The sequence below is a fragment of the Sapajus apella genome, unplaced genomic scaffold (assembly GCF_009761245.1).
Source record: "Sapajus apella isolate SASKATOON/1434 unplaced genomic scaffold, GSC_monkey_1.0 scaffold10, whole genome shotgun sequence".
Lineage (NCBI taxonomy): Eukaryota > Metazoa > Chordata > Mammalia > Primates > Cebidae > Sapajus > Sapajus apella.
In genome coordinates this window covers 16,703,204-16,722,307 of record NW_022436950.1, presented here as the reverse complement: position 1 = coordinate 16,722,307, position 19,104 = coordinate 16,703,204, and the positions used below count along the sequence as shown (strand labels likewise).

Below are 19,104 nucleotides of genomic sequence, written 5' to 3'. Positions count from 1 at the left end.
ATTGTCTTTTAATGCAGGACTCTGAGTATAACCAGGTTAGTCACCACTGTGAAGGAGTGAATGGTTTTTAACAAACCCCTAGATACTGTAGACCAACCTACCCTTATTTCTTAGTTGAATTACTGGGATAATCTTGACTCCCTGATTCCTTTTTTCTCTTTCTAAAGTTAGCCACATAGCAGCCAAAGTGATATAAGAACACGCTTCTGTTCAAAACAACATTGTTTTACATCCAGAACAAAGTCCAAAGTTCTTCCCATGGCCTTTGAAGTCCTATGTGTGGTCCCTGGTAGCCACTTTACCATCATTTCCTGCCACTCTTCCTCTTGCTCACTCTGTTCCAGCCACACTCCTTGCTGGTCTTTTTATGTACTGAGCCCATTCCCACCTTTGGATCTCTGCATTTCCTTCTAATTAGAACACTCTTCTCCCGGTTCCAGGGTTTTCATGGCTCCCTTCCTTACTTTATTCAGGCCTTTGCTAAAATAACAAGTCTACGGAGATGTTTTCCCAGACTTTTCCATCAAAATAGCATCTCTTGTCGTCCTTCTCACCTTGTCTTGCTTCAGTTTTCTTCATAGGTTAATCTGTTTGTATATCCCAATAGAATAGATCTTCCTACATTCAATGTCCCTGACATTCAGGGACTTGATCTATTTTGTTGATCTCAGTGTAATTAATGTTTGTTGAATTGAGTTAAATTAATTTGATAGGGCTGTTTATTTGATTGAATTGATTATGGAAAGAAATTGCTGAAACAGCTGAATCTCATAAAAGTATATGTGCCTGTGTTTTGTTTTCATTGCAGAAAACCAACCTCATAGCAAACCGTTGCCTTCAGATATCGCAGTAATCATGTACACGAGTGGATCCACAGGACTTCCAAAGGGAGTCATGATCTCGCATAGTAACATCATTGCTGGTATAACTGGGATGGCAGAAAGGATTCCAGAACTGGGGTATGTCATTGTAGAGTAACATCGAGTAGTTAAGTATTTAGGACTGTTATAATGTTAGCATTTGTGTCATTTTATTAATATATCATTAAATTAGTCCTTCAGAGTCTGTTTATAGTAGGCATTTCTGTAAAAAATAAAAAAGGGCATTAAAATGATTGGCAAAATAGTTATAGTGAGGTTTAAAATATATAGATATTTATGTTTTAAAAAGTACAGAAGTTAACTTTTTATAGTTGTGAATCTTTTAGATTATGTTAATCAGCCTGTATTATTGCCTCTGTAGTTGTTTTTATATCTAAATACAATTCAGGTGAACAGGTAATCTGCCCAGTAAGTATTTGTTGAGCTTCAGTATTCAGCCTCTGATTTTTCTTATTAATACAGATTCCAGTGGTAGCAGCGAAAGTTAGAGTAGAGCAGGAAAGAGACTGATGGAGAAAACCAGATGGAAGTTTGAGGGACTGTCAAGCAAACATTGCCAGAGATGCAGTCAGTATTCTCATGCCCAATAGGGTACAGTGATTGGATATTTTTAATGGTTTTAGGCACAGAAATTACAAGCATACATGCACACACATGCAATTGCTATGGGATTGAACTTGGGGATAGAGGAATTTCTCTAACGTATGCATACATTTTTGAAAAAATTAAATGCAACAATTTTCTTACAGGTTTGCCTCAGTTGCCTTCTACATTTTGGGTGTGGAGGCAGCTCTCGAAGCATATACATGTATATACACACACATTTTCTATATATTACTATCTAATTTATTATATAATCCAATTCCCAGAACAAGCATCTCATCTGTAAAATTTCTGGCTGACAGTTGTCGATTCTCCTCATCTGGTTGGCAGCCCATTAGATGTAAAGACTATTTCCTCCTTGGATGATTTTTTTCTGTTCTTCAGAAGAACCCTATTTGTTATTTGTTTAAGCCGCTGTGTCTTCTGTCTCAGTACTTTGCTTCAGCAGTGCTTATAATTCCTGAGTGCTTTTAAGTAGTACTGGAAACAGCACTCCTTCCTTCCACCTCCTCACTTTTACATTGAGCTGTAATTCTTTTTCCCTAACATCCACAGCGTCTGTCTCTGTCTCTCTGTCTCTCTCTGTCTCTCTCTCTCTTACAAACACATACACACACTTGACCAGTAAATGAATGCCCCAGGGCCCTTCCATGTGCCTTCAAGCTTGCTCCCATTGCTCCCTTCAAGCCTGCTCCCTTTTGGCAGAGACAGAACCTGACCTTTGTTTCTGCTGTCTCCCTTTTCTTTTAGAGAGGAAGATGTCTACATTGGATATTTGCCTCTGGCCCATGTTCTAGAATTAAGTGCTGAGCTCGTCTGTCTTTCTCATGGATGCCGCATTGGGTACTCTTCACCACAGACTCTAGCAGATCAGGTCAGTTAAATGTCTGCAACTTGAAATACTAAAAAATTATAATTAATTTTAATACTTGTTTCTGGTCAGTATGACACTATAAGAATAGTGGTCCATTTTAAAATGAGCTTTAGCCTCTTAAGTGCTTCTTAGACTATAAGTACAGTAAAATAACTTCTAATATGCTTTTTGATCTAAGAATACCATTGAATTTTAAAAATAAGGATCACTTTATATGGATCACTTTTTCCTCTCTCTTTTATAGTCTTCAAAAATTAAAAAAGGAAGCAAAGGGGATACATCCATGTTGAAACCAACACTGATGGCAGCAGTTCCGGTAAGAAGTGACTCTTATTTAATATTTTGTATTAAAGAAGTATCACCCACCACAAAGCATTAGTGCTAGTGAAAATATGTTGTTGACAAGGTAGTTTATGTAGGATTTATTCCTTATTGATTATGGGTATTGCCTTAGGCACTACAGGATTTCTTCAGTCTTGCTTTAGCTTTTTTTCTTATTTACTAAGCACTAAATTTCAGCTTCTATATGAAATTATCAGCTCCTTTCCCTAAATACCTTCTTGTTAAAATAAAAATTATTTTCATGATACCTGTTTGTGAATTCATTGATACTTGAAGCGTCTTGGGAGATAGGAGGGAAAGTGTGAGATTACCTCCTCCTGAGCAAGTTGTATAGTTATCTCCTGAGTCCTCAGGGAAGTCTGGCCTAAACACCAAACAAAGTGACAGAGAAGCCAGTGCAACTTCGAATGACTCAAGAGGGGCTGACATAATACAGAGGCCTGGGAATAAGCCAAGGGAAATGGGACAGCAGTGGTTTTTTGGCTCTTCATTACATAGGCTGAGTTTGTTTGGAAATGATGGAATTATTGTCGGATACCTAAATGCTTATGTCAAGAATAATTACATAGTGCAATATAAATTCAAAGTGCAATATAAATAATCAGTAGTTTCGTTGTTTCTATAATTATAGTTTCTTAACTGGTATCCTACTTAGTTCACTTAAAAATGACATAATTTAAAATTATGGAGGAAACGTTATTTTAAGTCATTAAAGTATACTTCACATTAATGGACCTAGCAAACAAAATGCAGTGCAGACAAGGAAAACTTCCTGGTGCAATATTGAGACAAATAGCCAAACAAAAACCCCAAAACATCCTGTGGTCCTTTTGAGCGCAAAGAATGTGGTACTGTATGTTTTTATAAGATAAAGTTAGGAAATTTTTAAAATCATTTCAGTTGGTTCATTTGTTTCATGAGTACGTTTTGGTTCAGAATCAGTAAGATAAGCAAAGAAATATAAAGAATTATTAATAGTTAATAATAAATAATAATTAATAAAAGCCCTAAGGCTTTTCTGCTTTTTTCTTACAATTTATATGAGTATCTCAGTATATTTCTGCATTTAGAAATTATTTTTGTAGAAACTTTATTTTTAAACTAATTGTGGTTCTGTTTCAAAATTTGATCTTGATAGGATACATCTTTTTGAAAAATTCAAAAAAATTTTTTTCTTCTTGCTGAAGCACATCCACAGTTGAAGAATACATCTTTTAAAATTCCTTAATATTACTAGAAATATTAACCTGATGCTAAGATTTGAATATGTAAGGCAGCTGTTACCATCATTAACTATGTTAAACTCATTTTTATACATTTAGGAAATCATGGATCGGATCTACAAAAATGTCATGAATAAAGTGAATGAAATGAGTAGTTTTCAACGCAATCTATTTATTCTGGCCTATAATTACAAAATGGAACAGATTTCAAAAGGACGTAGTACTCCATTGTGCAATAGGTAAGTAAAGACTCTCTACCTCCCTCTTACTTTCCTTGATAATTCAGTCATTTAGTTCACATTAATAGCCCAATTAATTGAGATAGTTATAAGAAATACAGTTAGTTCATAGAGTCAAGGGAACTCTTTTAAAAAATTCCATCTTGGCTGGGCACAGTGACTCACGCCTGTAATCCCAGCATTTGGGAGGCCGAGGCAGGGGATCAGCTGAGGTCAGGAATTAGAGACCAGCCTGGCCAACATGGCAAAACCCATCTCTACTAAAAATACAAAATGTAGCCAGGCTTGGTGGCATGCACCTGTAGTCTCAGCTGTTAAGGATGCTGATGCAGGAGAGTCACTTGAACCCAGGAGGCAGAAGTTGCAGTGAGATGAGATCACGCCACTGCACTCCAGCCTGGGCGACAGAGCGAGACTGTTGTCTCAAAAAATAAAAAGCCCATCCTGACATGGGAGGATTGCTTGAGGCCAGGATTTCAAGACCAGCCTGGGTAACATAGCAAGACTCCCACTCTGCTTAGTTGGGCATAGTGTCACATACCTGTAATCCCAGCTACTTCAGGACTGGAGTGGGAGGATCGTTTGGGCCTGCGAACGATAACCACTCCACCCTGAGTGAGAGTGAGACTCTGTCTCTTTTAAAAAAAACCAGCCTGTATAACAATATGGACAGTTTTACAAAACCTTCAGTGTCATTAAAAGCTTGTTTTCATTTAAGATTTTGCTATTCGTGTGTTTATATTTTCTGTGAACACTTAGGTAGTTTTAATTATTTTGAGAAGTCGTTTCTTTTTTGCTTTTATATTTATTTCAGTATGAATATAATTAAATGCTTGTGTTTAAAGCTTTAAATGATCAGTTTTATTCCAACTTGTATTTTTATAGTATTAATAGAGTACATAGATTTATGAGTTTATCATAAAATAGTTTAGAAGTTAGAAAATGGAAATATATGACAGTCAAAGTATTTTTATGGGAATATTAAGATGTAGTTTTCAGATGCTTCACATAATTTAGAGCTTTGTAAGTTGGATAACTGATGTAATCCTGCCTTACGTTAGTTATTTCATTAGTGAGTTATAAAGTTGGCCCTCTGTTTCCACAGGTTCCACATCTTTAGATTCAACCAACCATGAATCAAAAATATTCTGGGGAAAAAAACAATAAAATATGACACTGTTATAAAGTATAACAACAATGAAAAAGACAATACAGTATAACAACTATTTACATAGAATTTATATTGTATTAGATGTTATAATTAATCTAGAGATTTAAAATATTTTGAAGGCTGTGTGTAAGCTTCATGCAAATACTATGCCATACTATCCAATTTTATATAAGGGACTTATGCATCTGAGGATTTTGGTATCCAGAGGACTGGATGCCAAAGGATAACTGTAAAAGCCGATTTGAAAAATCTGTTAATACCATTTTTTAAAAAATGGGTTGCCATGTAGTATTTACCTTTTTAAAAGATTGTTTGTTTTGTTTTTTTAAGTACTACCTCTCCTTTTTGATCAAAGCAATCTTTTCATTAGTGTATTTTCAGAAACATCAATTAGATGTTTAACTTGTTTCTTTTTTTTAATACCTCACAGATAATTTACTAGATTATTTTTAATAATAAACATTTAAAAGCTTGAATTAGTGAAACTTTGAAAACATTGTCGTGTGCAAATAATACACATTTCTAATAAAGCAAATTAAAGCAAAAATTATTTTGATTTTAATATATTTTATAAAGATGATAGGATTGTTCAGTATTAATATAGTATATAATGATACATATGTAAATAATCGATAAAACTGGCCATAAGCAAAGGTTTTCCTGTCACTATACAAAACTAAACCTGACAATTCAAATTCAAATATTACTTGAAAAGCTCTTAAGAGGAAATTATAAATTTTTTCCTTGTTGAACTTCAAAAAATTATTTGGGGCTCAAGAGAATCTCCAAATTGGCTGTGTGACTTTGGATAAGTAACTTAATCTCAAAATCTCTCATATGAAAACTGGGGAATTAGTTTAAGTGATTTGGAAAATCCCATTCAGTTTTAAAATCCTGTGGTTCTCTAATTTTTTTCTTTAGCTTTGTTTTCCAGAAAGTTCGAAGCTTGCTAGGGGGAAATATTCGTCTCCTGTTGTGTGGTGGCGCACCACTTTCTGCAACCACACAGCGATTCATGAACATCTGTTTCTGCTGTCCTGTTGGTCAGGGATATGGACTCACTGAATCTGCTGGGGCCGGAACAATTACAGAAGGTAGTATTCTCCATGATCAGAGACTGGGGTGTGATGCCAGGCAGCTTTTGGAGGTAGTATTGGGATGTTTTCTGCAAATATATAGGAGAAGAGTAGAAAGGTGTTTGTTAGGCAGAATAATGGTAATTTCCAAGTACTGTTATACTGATACCAATTTTTAGAATGCATTAGTTGCATCTAGACTCAATAATTCATCTAGAGAAGTTTTTATATTAAATTATGATATGTAATATTAAAAACCACTTAGTATTCTGGAAAGAAACTTTAGTAACAAACATATTGTTTTGTGTACATTTATTTTCTCACATCAGTTATTTCTTTTTATGTAGAAAAAATAAGATGTTTTTGTTCAGTTGTGTAGGTAAGTATATTAGGGCTCAGGTTCAGAAATGCTTATGAGGATTTCTGTGAGTGTTAGAGAGGAATTAGGTTCAGGTCTGGGGAATACTATTACCAGAGTTTATCACAGGGATGTGGTTGAGAAGGGAATCTACCACCTAATTAGCAGTTCTGAGATGAATTGTGTAGGACCTCACTTGTCCCATTTATGGGAGAAAGTTATTTTGCTTTCCAGTACGAGATAAATTTATGCTTCTACTTTGTATTTGCTATATACTGATAGATATGAAACCTCATAACTGATTTTTCCTTATTTTGACTGCCTCTGTGTAGCATTTTCATGCATTACTTCATTTTTCAGTTTTTCAGTGTTCTTTGTGTTTTATATATTTTTGGAAGCTACTTCTAAGTCAGTCATGTTAGAAATAAACAATCTTAAATACATGCATGCAGGGTTTCTTTCTTCTGAGGATACTTAATTTCAAATGGAATCATTAATCAGTGATAGTTTATATTGTAAATAAAAGCCTTTAAAGTGTTAAATATCAGCCTTTCATTTCTGGTCTTTGATCTTCGAAGAGGAAACATAATGCAATAGTAATTCATAATAGTGGAGGGTTTTTTCCTCACATCCTTGAAAGCTACCAGTTTTATTCTTCAGCCTGGCCCTTGAGCTATTACTGTATTAATTTTAAATAGGGTGTGATAGCATAAGCTGATGGAAGCCTGCAGAGATCTCATTCTGAAATGGTGATAATTACATGGGAAAAGATTAGAGAAGTGTTTTGTACTGCACATCTATGAGTCCTAATAAAAAAGTAGAATAGATGTAAACCATTATGTTCATCATCCTTTAAGACAGGGACTACAAACTCATGAACCAGGCAGCCACCTATTTAAATGAGTCAAGTGGGACCTGATGTAAGACAATGTAATGGATAAGGATTGATTCTGGGGCAACAGGAGCAGGCATGCGCTGTCTAACAGAGTCCGTCAGTCCTTGCTGTACCTGAAATGTGGGCCCATTGTTGTTGGCGATTCTATACTTACATGTATTTTCTGATTTCTAAGAATGGCAATAGCTAACTGTTAGTTTAAAAACAAACAAACAAAAAAAACCCTTGTAGGCCAAAAAATATGACTATGCAGGCCTCACAGCCTGTGGTTCACCAATATGTGATTTCTGCTTTTAAGGGTTCTCTGGGAATATCTCAGCTTTGGGATAAATCATCATTTTTGGTAATTTAGAAAAATGAAGCAATTTATTAACTACTGTTCTCAAATACTTTTTTTTTTTTCCATTTAATTTCTAGTGTGGGACTATAATACTGGCAGAGTGGGAGCACCATTAGTTTGCTGTGAAATCAAATTAAAAAACTGGGAGGAAGGTAATAAACTATTTTAACCACGGAGTATTAATTTTTAAAGTATTAAACTTTAAAATTAGAATCACTTTAAAATTAGTGCTTCACTTTCTTCCTTTAGAATGTAAACACCCATAAATGCTCAAACACCCATAAATGCTCATTGTTATCCTTTGTAATAGATGTATTTTATCTTGAACTATATGAATGCGTTTATTTTGTTTTGTCAAAGATGTCTCTGAAGAACTATAATTGTTTTTATTTTACTTATTATATAGATGCAAGTAGGATTGTGGCAAAAGCTTGAGAAATGTACTAGTAAGTGAATAATAAATTAGGAGTGATCCTAACTTTATCTTGCAGAAGTAAAATTATAAAACGTATTTTATGAAATTGTGGGGATTTTACATGATTTTTTTTTCTTTCTTTTTTTCTGAGGGCTTCAACCTGGTATTATCAGAAGGAAATTTTCACTGTAATTCCATAAAAGTCTGTAGCTTATGCCATTTAAAATAATGGTCATTTAAAAATTTTATTTGATCCTATTAAAATATACAAATTATCTGTGTTTTATTGGGATGCACCTTTCCTCTACACCAAGTAAAGATAAAGATTCTGGCCAGGCGTGGTGGCTCACACCTGTAATCCTAGCACTTTGGGAGGCCACGGCGGGCGGATCACCAGGTCAGGAGTTTGAGACCAGCCTGGCCAACACGGTGAAACTCCGTCTCCACTGAAAATACAAAAATTAGCTGGGCGTGGTGGCACTTGCCAATAATCCCAGCTACTCTGAAGGCTGAGGCAGGAGAATCATTGGAACCTGGGATGGAGGTTGCAGTGAGCCAAGATCACACCATTGCACTCCAGCTTGGGTGACAGAGTGAGACTATAAATAAATAAATAAATGATCTAAGGCTTGGATGTCATTTTTTTAGCTATCTTTAGCAAAATTAGTGAAAATATTTAACAAATTTAAGATTAGAATCATTTTGAAATTATCTGTAAGAATAAAATCTTAATATGTAGTAACTCAATCTTTTTCTTTTTTTTTCTTTCTTTTTTTTTTTTTTTGAGAGGGAGTTTCACTCTTGTCCAGGCTGGAGTGGAATGTCATGGTGTCAGCTCGATGCAGCCTCTCCCTCCCAGGTTCAAGCGATTATTCTGTCTTAGCCTCTTGAGTAGCTGGGATTACAGGCACCTGCCACCACATCCAGCTAATTTTTTATTTTTGGTAAAGACTAGGTTTCACCATGCTGGCCAGGCTGGTCTCGAACTCCTGACCTTAGGTGATCCACACTCCTCAGCCTCCCAAAGTGCTGAGATTACAGATGTGAGCCACTGCGCCCGGCAGTAACTCAGTCTTATATAGGGATTTATTCTATTAGGGTTGCATGACTTAATATTTCTATCAGTTTATCAGTATGATATTTAAGACCTTGCAGAATCTTTCAGATAGTTTATCTCTGTTGTATGTATAATTTTATACAACAAATGGAAGATGTTGGATTTTAGAGTGTAATTTTTTTCTTGGAATAGAAGTTTGAAAACATATATGCTTATGGTTTATCAACTGAGATTTGTGCCTCGTGTTAAACTGATAAACTTTGTTTATTCATAGTGTCTGCCTTTTTTCCTTTGGGAGATTCTAATTGGATTAAAATAAAATGTCCCTATTTAGGAACTAATCATTTCAAGTTTTCATGTGTTGTGTTTAACTCAACTCAAAATAAACTCAATTGTTATTTTATTAGGTGGATACTTTAATACTGATAAACCACACCCCAGGGGTGAAATTCTTATTGGGGGCCAAAATGTGACAATGGGATACTACAAAAATGAAGCAAAAACAAAAGCTGATTTCTTTGAAGATGAAAATGGGCAGAGGTGGCTCTGTACTGGGGATATTGGAGAGTTTGATCCTGATGGATGCTTAAAAATTATTGGTAAGTCATTTAGTATTTTTTTGAAAATGAATGTTTCTGAAATGGTTTCATACAAGAAGTACAATATATTCAGAGAAGGTGTTTAATAATGTAAATGTTTATGTAATGTTAGTTTGGGCTATTGCATCATTCCTGGAATATAGAATATTATGGACTGTGGAATTTATGAGGCCTGACATGTTATGAATTCCCGAAGATGGTTCAGTAGCAGTGGTATTTTTAATTACTATTAGGCAACCCTTAGTCATTCTTTCCTTCCTGTGTAGGGAATACTAATTTCTGTGAATTCTTTGACATTTAGAGCTGTCACAGTCTGAACTGCACCCTTGCCTTAACCAGGAGAACAAAAGAAAACCAGGCAACTTAAGTACTATGACCCATATGGGGTGAAAAATACCTTCTTCTGCATCTCTTTTTAGGTTTTTTTTTTTTTTTTTTTTTTTAAGTCAATGGCATTTCTATACCTGTCATGCTAACTAGAAACCTGGGAGGAGATTCAAGACTGTTCTCTTCAGTCAGCTTCTCATACCTATTTTATATCCCACTAGTTTATTTTATGAGCTATGCCCCAGAATCATACTCTTCTCTTTTTGTCTCTTGCTTGATCCTTGGTCAGGCCTGCACCTTCTGCCATCCTCTCCCAAGAATTTCTTCTGTGTTGCCATGCTTACCCCCTAAAACACACCCTCTCACTATCACCATGTAATCGCCAAACCAAATCTTACTGGCCACACCGTTTAATGTTTCCTGGAAGCTCAGTTGAGGGTGCCTCTGTTAACATTGTTCAGTTCTTCACCTTCATCGTTAGTTGTTTCCCTCCTCCTCCTTGATGCCGCTGAAATTAGAGCTGATGTTTTTCTGGCTTTTGCCAGTACTGTTCCCCGACTACCTCTCACTCTTCCCTTAGGACTCAGCTCAAGCAGCTGAGCATAGTGACTCACACCAGTAATTCCAGGTACTTGGGAGGCTGAGGTAGGAGCATCACAGAAGCCCAGGAGGCCGTGATTGTGCCACAGCACTCCAGTATGGGCAACAGAGTGAGACCTTGTCTCAAAACCAACCAACCAATCAACCAACTGACCAACCCACCCTCAGCTCAGGCCTCACTTGCAAGAATTTTTTCCAATCCCCAGGTTGGAGAACCTTCACTTAGCACTACTGTTATAGTACCAGTGTACTGAAGTAATATATTTTCACATTATGCTTGTCTCCAGTTAGGCTGTGAGCTTGCAGTTGGCATCGAATATCTTCTTCACTTACCTGGTACTAATGGATACCAGGAATAAACCTGTTCAGAAGAACATACTTGAAGCCCTGCTAATGGGGTTCATAAAGTAGAACCCCTTTTAATTGTCCCTCCCCCTCCCCTCCCCTTTCCTCCCCTCCCCTCATCTCGTCTCTCTTCTCCGTTTTCTTTTCTTTTGATGTAGTCTTATTCAGGCTGGTGTGCAGTGGCATGATCTCAGCTTACTGCAGCCTCCGCCTCCCGGTTTCAAGCAATTCTTCTGCCTCAGCCTCCTGAGTAGCTGGGATTACAGGCGTGCACCACCATGCCCAGCAAATTTTGTATTTTTAGTAGAGATGGGCTTTCACCATGTTGGCCAGGCTGGTCTTGAATTCCCAACCTCATTAGCTGCCCTCCTCAGCCTCCCAAAGTGCTGGGATTACAGATGGGAGCCACTCCACCCAGCCTGTTTTTCTTTTAAAAGCATGTATTTAACAGTATAAAAATTAGGGCTTAATTTTAATATGTGCTTTTAATTTCAGCATACCCATTATTGCTTAATTTTGCAAAGTTTTAAATAATTGGATAGCAAATTACTTAAGAGAATGGCCAGTATTTATATATGTATTAAATGTTAATATTATTCAGTGTTTTCTCCTCTCTACCTTTCTTTGTTTTGCACAGACCGTAAAAAGGACCTTGTAAAACTACAGGCAGGAGAATATGTTTCCCTTGGGAAAGTAGAGGCAGCTTTGAAGAATCTTCCACTAGTAGATAACATTTGTGCGTATGCAAACAGGTAAGAAAGTGGAATTCACACTACTTTTACTTAAAACATTTAGTGTCTATAGACATTTTCTACCTGTATGGACCTTCTTTGTAAAATTGTTCCAAGAGCTCTTCTTATCTATTACCTGTGGGAATGGCCTCCTTCTCATTACAGCCATTAGCTGACTCTTTCCTTGCAAGACTTCCCCTGATATCTATCTATCTCTCTCTCTCTCTCTCTCTCTCTCTCTCTCCCCTTCCCTCCCTGTTTTCTGCTTTACATCTCACTGCAGTGTCCCATGTAGGGAAGTGAAGAAAATAAAGTCTTCCTTCATGCTGCCTTGGTACACCTAACTACCTGTCCCTCAGCATGGGAAGCTTCACAGAACTACTCCAAAGAGATGGGGAGTAAAGAAGTGGCAGTGAGCAGTGTGCTGCTTAGTACTTACTCCCTGCCCTACACTGAGCTGCTCAGCACTCCAGACAGGTCTCGGGGTCACTCATGATGATGAAGAGGCAGCTGGGAACCTGCCACAGTTCTGTGGAACTGTGGGAAGTCTACCACAGTTGCATAATTATTATGGGAAAATAAAATCTGTTACCAGAAAAACTAATTTAGAAACAGATGTTGGGGGTACAGCTCAAGTTAGAAATGAATCACATTTATTTATAAATGATTCTGATCTTTAGTATTTTCTTTAGTGGTGTTACAGTTCTGGATTTATTTATGTGATAGTAACCAGAAGTATCCCCTTCCTGATGTTACTGTTTTGTGGTCTTCAAAAAAGTATCTGCCTTCATTGGGCATAGCCAGAGTTCCTCTGTCAATACAGATTCTCATGATAACAAAAGAAGAAAATGAATATATTCACATTATTTTGATTCATTGCCGAATTTTTTAGTTTTTATGTTAGATTTAGTTTTTTAAAACCTGTGCCATGAAATACTGATAGTCAGTGTTGAAAGATGAATTTTCTAATATTTGTGATTTTCTTTTAAAATGTGTACATGGCACTATTCATAAACAGTTTTTCATAGTTGAAATTTATCATGAAATGTCAGATTGAGGTTTATTTAGCAATGAACTCTGCCAAAGCATTGGAACATATTATGAATCAAACAGTAAAACTTGGCAGTTGCGTGAGATGGGTATGCCAGTGCCAAGTATGGCACATGCATTTTAAAAAATAGGGAAGTTATTTACTAGCTGTCACTGTAGTAATAACTGCAGTTAACACAGTATACCATTTGGTTCCTTATCTAAGTTGTCCTTTCTGTATTTTAGTTATCATTCTTATGTCATTGGATTTGTTGTGCCAAATCAAAAGGAACTAACTGAACTAGCTCGAAAGAAAGGACTTAAAGGGACTTGGGAAGAGCTGTGTAACAGTTGTGAAATGGAAAATGAGGTACTTAAAGTGCTTTCCGAAGCTGCTATTTCAGGTGAGTATTCTGTGATACTAAGAACTGAGTTGGGAAGAGAGTACCTATATGCATTCAACCTGTTATAAGGTTTAGAGTTCATCACTTCCTGCTTAGAAACCATTTCTACCATTAGTATATGGAAGAGTAAACTTACTAGTTCCCCATTCAAGCCCTGCTTCACAAATTATCCACTCCCAGCAAACTGATTTACATGTATCTTGAATGTTCTTGTCTCTGCAACCTTTGCTTTCTGGGTTGATCCTCTTATCTCAGCTATTACTCTTCAAGGCCTTGCTCAGTTTCCTGGCCGCAGTAGCCCATAGTGATCAGAACTTCTTTTGAAACTTTATACAGTGTTAGAGTACTGGTAATTGGTTGTACTAATAGTCCCATCACCATTTTTGGTGGGGCGAGGGTTGCCCAAGACTAGTTTAATATTGTTGGTTTAATAAAAACATCTGTGTCTTTTGAGTTGTTGTGTCAAGCACAAAATAAGCATTATTTTTATTTTATGATTATTATTTTTAAGCAACAGGGTCTCTTCTGTTGCCCAGAATGGAATACAGTGGTACAATCATAGCTTACTACAGCCTTGAACTCCCAGGCTGAAGCAATTCTTCTTCCTCAGCCCCCCAAATAACTGGGACTACCAGTGTATATCACTGCGCCTAGCTGATTTTAAAAAAGAAGTTGTTGGTGTTGTTTTGTTGTTGAGATGCAGTCTCACTATGTTGGCCAAGCTGGTCTTGAACTCCTGGGCTCCAGCGAGCCTCCCAGCTTAGCCTCCTGAGTACCTGGGTGGGACAACAGTCATGTGTCACCATTCCAGGCGCCACCATTTACTGTTTAGTCTCTTCACATTTCAATAATGTCAGATTCTTTAAAGTCACCCCTGTGGTACATTGCTTAGTGATTTTGCTCATAGTGTATATTCCTTTGGAAACCACTCCTGAAATACGTTTAATCTTTGAAGACTCAAACCTTGTGTATTATTTCTGTGTTTACTTTTACAAGTTAGAGTTAATACATCTTTTTTTACTCCCAAGGCACTTTGTCTTTAGTTTTGCATATTTCTTCTTTTATTGTAGTAAAAATCTTATTTAATTTACTATCTTAACATTTTATATATACAATTCAGTAGTGTTAATTATATTTACATTATTGTGCAACTGATCTTTAGAACTTTTTCATGTTGCAAAACTAAAACACTATACCCATTACACTAATTCCCCTTCTTCCTCTCCCCCTTCCTGCCACCTTTTTACTTTCTGTTTCTAAAATTTTGACTACTTGAGGTACTTCCTACATGTGGAATCATACAGTATTGTTTTGTGACTGGCTTATTTAGCACAGCATATCTTCAAGGTTTATTCATATTGTACCGTGTGATAGGATTTTTCTTTTTTAGGGTACATAATATTTCATTGTATGAATATTGCACATTTTCTTTATCCATTCATCTATCTTTGGACATGTGGGTTGCTTCTGCCTCTTGGGTACTGTGAATAATGCTGTGATGAACATAGATATGGCTGTGAGATTCTGCTTTGAATTATTTTGTATATATACCCGGAAATGAGATTTTTAAGATCCTATGGTAATTATTACTACTATATTTAATTTTCTGAGGAAACTCCTTACTGTGTTCCATAATGACTGTTGATTTATATTCCCACAGTGTACAAGGGTTTCCATTTCTCCACATCCTCACCAACATTTGTTATACTTTTTTTTCCCCTAATATCCTTTCTGACAGATGTGAAGTGATATCTCATTGTGGTTTTGATTTGCATTTCTCTTTTTATTAATTATGTTGGGCATCTTACATATACTTGTTGGCCATTTATATACCTTCTTCAGAAAATTGTCTATCCAAGTCATTTGCCCATTTTAAAATCAGGATTCCCCCTACCCCACTCCTATAGTTAAGTTTTACAAGTTTCTTATAAATTCTGAACATGTATTAGTCTGTTCCCACACTGCTATAAAGACATACCTGAGACTGAGTAATTTATAAAGGAAAGAGGTTTAATTGACACGGTTCTGCATGGGTCAGGGAGGTCTCAGAAAACTTACAATTCTGGCAGAAGGGGAGAGAGAGAAGCAAAGACACGTCTTATGTGGCAGCAAGCGAGCAAAGAAGCGAAGGGGGAAGAGCCCCTTATAAAACCATCAGATATTGCGAGATCCCACTTACCATCACGAGAACAATGTGGGGAAACCACACCCATGATCCAGTCACTCCCATCAAGTCCTGCCCTTGACATGTGGGGATTAAAATTTGAGATGAGATGTGGGTGGGGACCCAGAGCCAAACCATGTCAGCACATTAACTCCTTATGAAATACATGATTTGAAAGTATTTTCTTCCATTCTGTAGGTTGTCTCTTCATTCTTGTTTCCTTTGTTGCACAGAAATTTTTAAGTTTTGTGTAGTCACACTTGGATATTCTGCTTTTGTTGTCTGTGCTTTTAGTGTCATATCTAAAATGTTATGTTGTGAGTTTTTCTGTATGTTTCCTTGTAGTCATTTATAGTTTTAGGTCTTTAATCCATTTTGAGTTAATTTTTGTATATGACATAAGAGTCCAGTTTCATTCTTTTGCATGCAGGTATCCAGTTTTCCCAACACCATTGGTTGAAGAGGCTGTCTTTTCTCCATTATGTAGTCTTGACACCCTTGTCAAAAATTATTTGGTCATCTATATATGCAAGGATTTGTTTCTGAGCTCTCTGTTCTGTTCCATTTGTCTGTCTGTCTTTATGGCAGTACCACACTGTCTTGATCACTATTATTTAGTGTAGTATGTTTTGAAATCAGAAAGATGAGGCCTCCTACTTTGTTTTACTTTTTAAATATTTTTTTGACTATTTGGGGTCCCTTGAGGTTCTATGTGAATTTTAGGATATTTTTTTTCTTTCTGCAAAAATGCCATTGGAATTTTGATAAGGATTTTATTGAATCTGTGTATTGCTTTGGAGTGTATGGATATTTTAATGATATTGAGTCTCCCAGTCCACTAATACAGGACATGTTTGCGTTTATTTGTGTCTTTTAAAATTTCTTCTAGCAACATTTTGTAGTTTGTAGTGTACAAGCCTTTCACCTCCTTGGTTAGTTTATTCCTAAGTATTTGATCCTTTTTTGATGCTACATTAAGTGATATTGTTTTCTTAATTTCTTTTTCAGAACAGTCGTTGTTAGTGTATAGATAAGCAGTTGATTTTTCATGTTGATTTTTTTATCCTGCAACTTTGCTGGAATCTTTGTTAGTTATAAGGTGTATGTCTTTAGCGTTTTCTACATATAGTCTCTTTTCTTACTGATCTCCTGATCTACTCATAAATGAAAGTTGGGTATTGAAGTCTCTTACTGTTATTGTATTGTTTTCTATTTCTCCCCCTAGTTATGTCAGTGTTTGCTTCATGTATTTAGAAACTCTCAAGTTAGGTGTATATTTATAATTGTTATATCATCCTGGAGAATTGACTCTTATCGTGATAATTGATGTCCTTCTTTGTCTTTTGTCTTAAAGTCTGTTTTTCTTTGTCTTTTGTCTTAAAGACAATTTTTGTCTTAAAGTCTATTTTATTTAAGTATGGCCATCCCTTTAGGTTCTTATGTGCATGGAATATCCATTTCTATCCTTCACTTCAGGCTATTCATGTCCTTAGATCTAAAATATGTTTCTTGTGGACAGCATATACTTGGGTCTTGTTTTATATTCAGTTGGTCACTGTTATCTTTTAATTGGTCATTTAATCAGCATTTACATTTCAGGTAATTACTGATATGAAAGACTTTTCATATCTATTTCCATTTTGTGAACTATTTTCTGTATATCTTATAGCTTTTCCTCTCTTGCTACCTTCTTTTGTTTTGTTGATTTTTTTGTTTTTTGTAATTACATTCTTTGATTCCCTTGTCTTTTATCTATGTGTATGTTCTATAGATATTTTCTTTGTGGTTGTCAATGCAGTTACATAAAACATTTTAAAATGATAACTATTTTAGTCTGATAACTTAATCTTCCATCTCATCTAAAAACTTGACTCCTTTATATCTTCGCTCCTCCCTCAAAAAATACCTCTTTCTTATTGTGTAGTCATTGATATAGATTCATAATTACTTTTTGTCTTTGTTTGATAAATTCTATACCAGATTTAAATGTGACTTATGTACCTATATCAAATTACTTTAGAATTCTGTATTTGTCTGTGTATTTACCTTTACCAAGGAGTCTTGTAGTTTCTCATGGTTTTGTGTTAACCATTACTATTTGTTTTCCTTTTCCTTTAACTTGAAGGACTCTTTTCATTATTTTTTGTAGGGCAGGTCTAGTGGTGATAAACTCCCTCTACTTTTGTTTATCAAGGAGTCTTAATTTTTCCTTTATTTTTGAAGGACAGGTTTAGGTTACAGTATTCTTGATTGACAATTTTTTTTTTCCTTTCAGTATTTTGAATAGTGCTTCTTTCTAACCTGCTGGCTTTCTGCTGATAAATGATAGTTAAATGAGAGGTTCCTTGTATGTGATGAGTCATTTTTTTCTTGCTGCTTTCAAGAATTTTTGTGACTTTTGACAGCTCGATGGCAAGTTTGTTTTAGTGTAGTTCTCTTCCTAGTGGAGCGTTTTGAGCTCTTGAATTTATACTCCCATTTCTCTTCTCAGGTATAGGAAGGTTTTGGCCGTGATTTCTTCAAATAAGCTTTCTGCTCCATTCTCTCTTTTCCTTCTGAACTCCTATAATGAACATTTTTCCACTTGATGGTATCCCATTTGTTCCTTAGGTTCTCTTCATTTTTCTTCATTTTTACATTTTTGCTCCTCTGTCTTAGTAATTTCAGAAGTCCTGTCTTTGAGTTCATAGATTCTTTTTTCTACCTGGTCAAGTCGCTGTTGATTCTCTAGTGAATTTTTCAATTTATTTATGTATTCAGTTCCTGAATTTCTATTTGGTTCTTCATTAAAAAAATTTTTATTTCACTTATATTTTCATTTTGTTCATGCATTGCTTTCTTGGTTTTGTTCAGGTGTCTATCTGTACTCTCTTGTAATTCATTGAGCATCCTTATGAGAGTTATTTTGAATTCTTTGGTAGTTCATATATTTCCATGTCTATCAGGGCTTTATTTCTGGAGATTTAATTTGATGTTTTGGTAGTCTATGTTTTTCTGTTTCTTTGTATATTTTTATTTTTGTTGGGTTATCAGCATTTGAAAAATCAGCTACCTTTCTCTGTCTTGCAGTCTGCTTTTGTATTGAGAAGACTTTGTCCAGTCAGGCGTGCTAAAGATTCTAGAACCAGCCATCTTAAGCCTTTTCTGAGGCTATGTCCTCTCTGGGTTTGTGGGGTACAATCTGATTGAAGAGGTTTGCTGGTTTCTACTCAGGAGGTCCCTATGGTGCCTATGATATTGTGGCTTCACTGGTGCTGTAGTGAGCCGTGGTACTGGAGCTCTCCCTAGTGTCCGTCTGTGATACTGCAGCCTCTGGTGCAAGTTAATCTTTGTTTTTGACAGCTCTCGACCTGGTTCCCTGTTCCTGTTAATTGGATTCAGGAAAGACAGAAGCCAGTTCCTTGTACCCCAGAAGTCAAAATATTGGATAT

The 19,104-nt window shown here is 35.9% G+C and overlaps 1 protein-coding gene across 4 annotated transcripts in view; it reads left to right on the top strand.

Annotated features, from left to right (window-relative positions):
* Positions 1 to 19,104, top strand: part of ACSL3 (acyl-CoA synthetase long chain family member 3) — an 81,284-nt gene that overhangs the window by 57,153 nt on the left and 5,027 nt on the right. For all 4 annotated transcript variants that reach the window (XM_032278031.1, XM_032278032.1, XM_032278034.1 and 1 more), the window contains 9 exons: positions 809 to 959; positions 2,235 to 2,358; positions 2,603 to 2,674; positions 4,023 to 4,162; positions 6,255 to 6,427; positions 8,080 to 8,154; positions 9,882 to 10,073; positions 11,983 to 12,097; positions 13,352 to 13,509. In XM_032278031.1, coding sequence (XP_032133922.1) covers positions 809 to 959; positions 2,235 to 2,358; positions 2,603 to 2,674; positions 4,023 to 4,162; positions 6,255 to 6,427; positions 8,080 to 8,154; positions 9,882 to 10,073; positions 11,983 to 12,097; positions 13,352 to 13,509 — 1,200 coding nt within the window. The remainder of the gene's footprint in view (positions 1 to 808; positions 960 to 2,234; positions 2,359 to 2,602; positions 2,675 to 4,022; positions 4,163 to 6,254; positions 6,428 to 8,079; positions 8,155 to 9,881; positions 10,074 to 11,982; positions 12,098 to 13,351; positions 13,510 to 19,104) is intronic.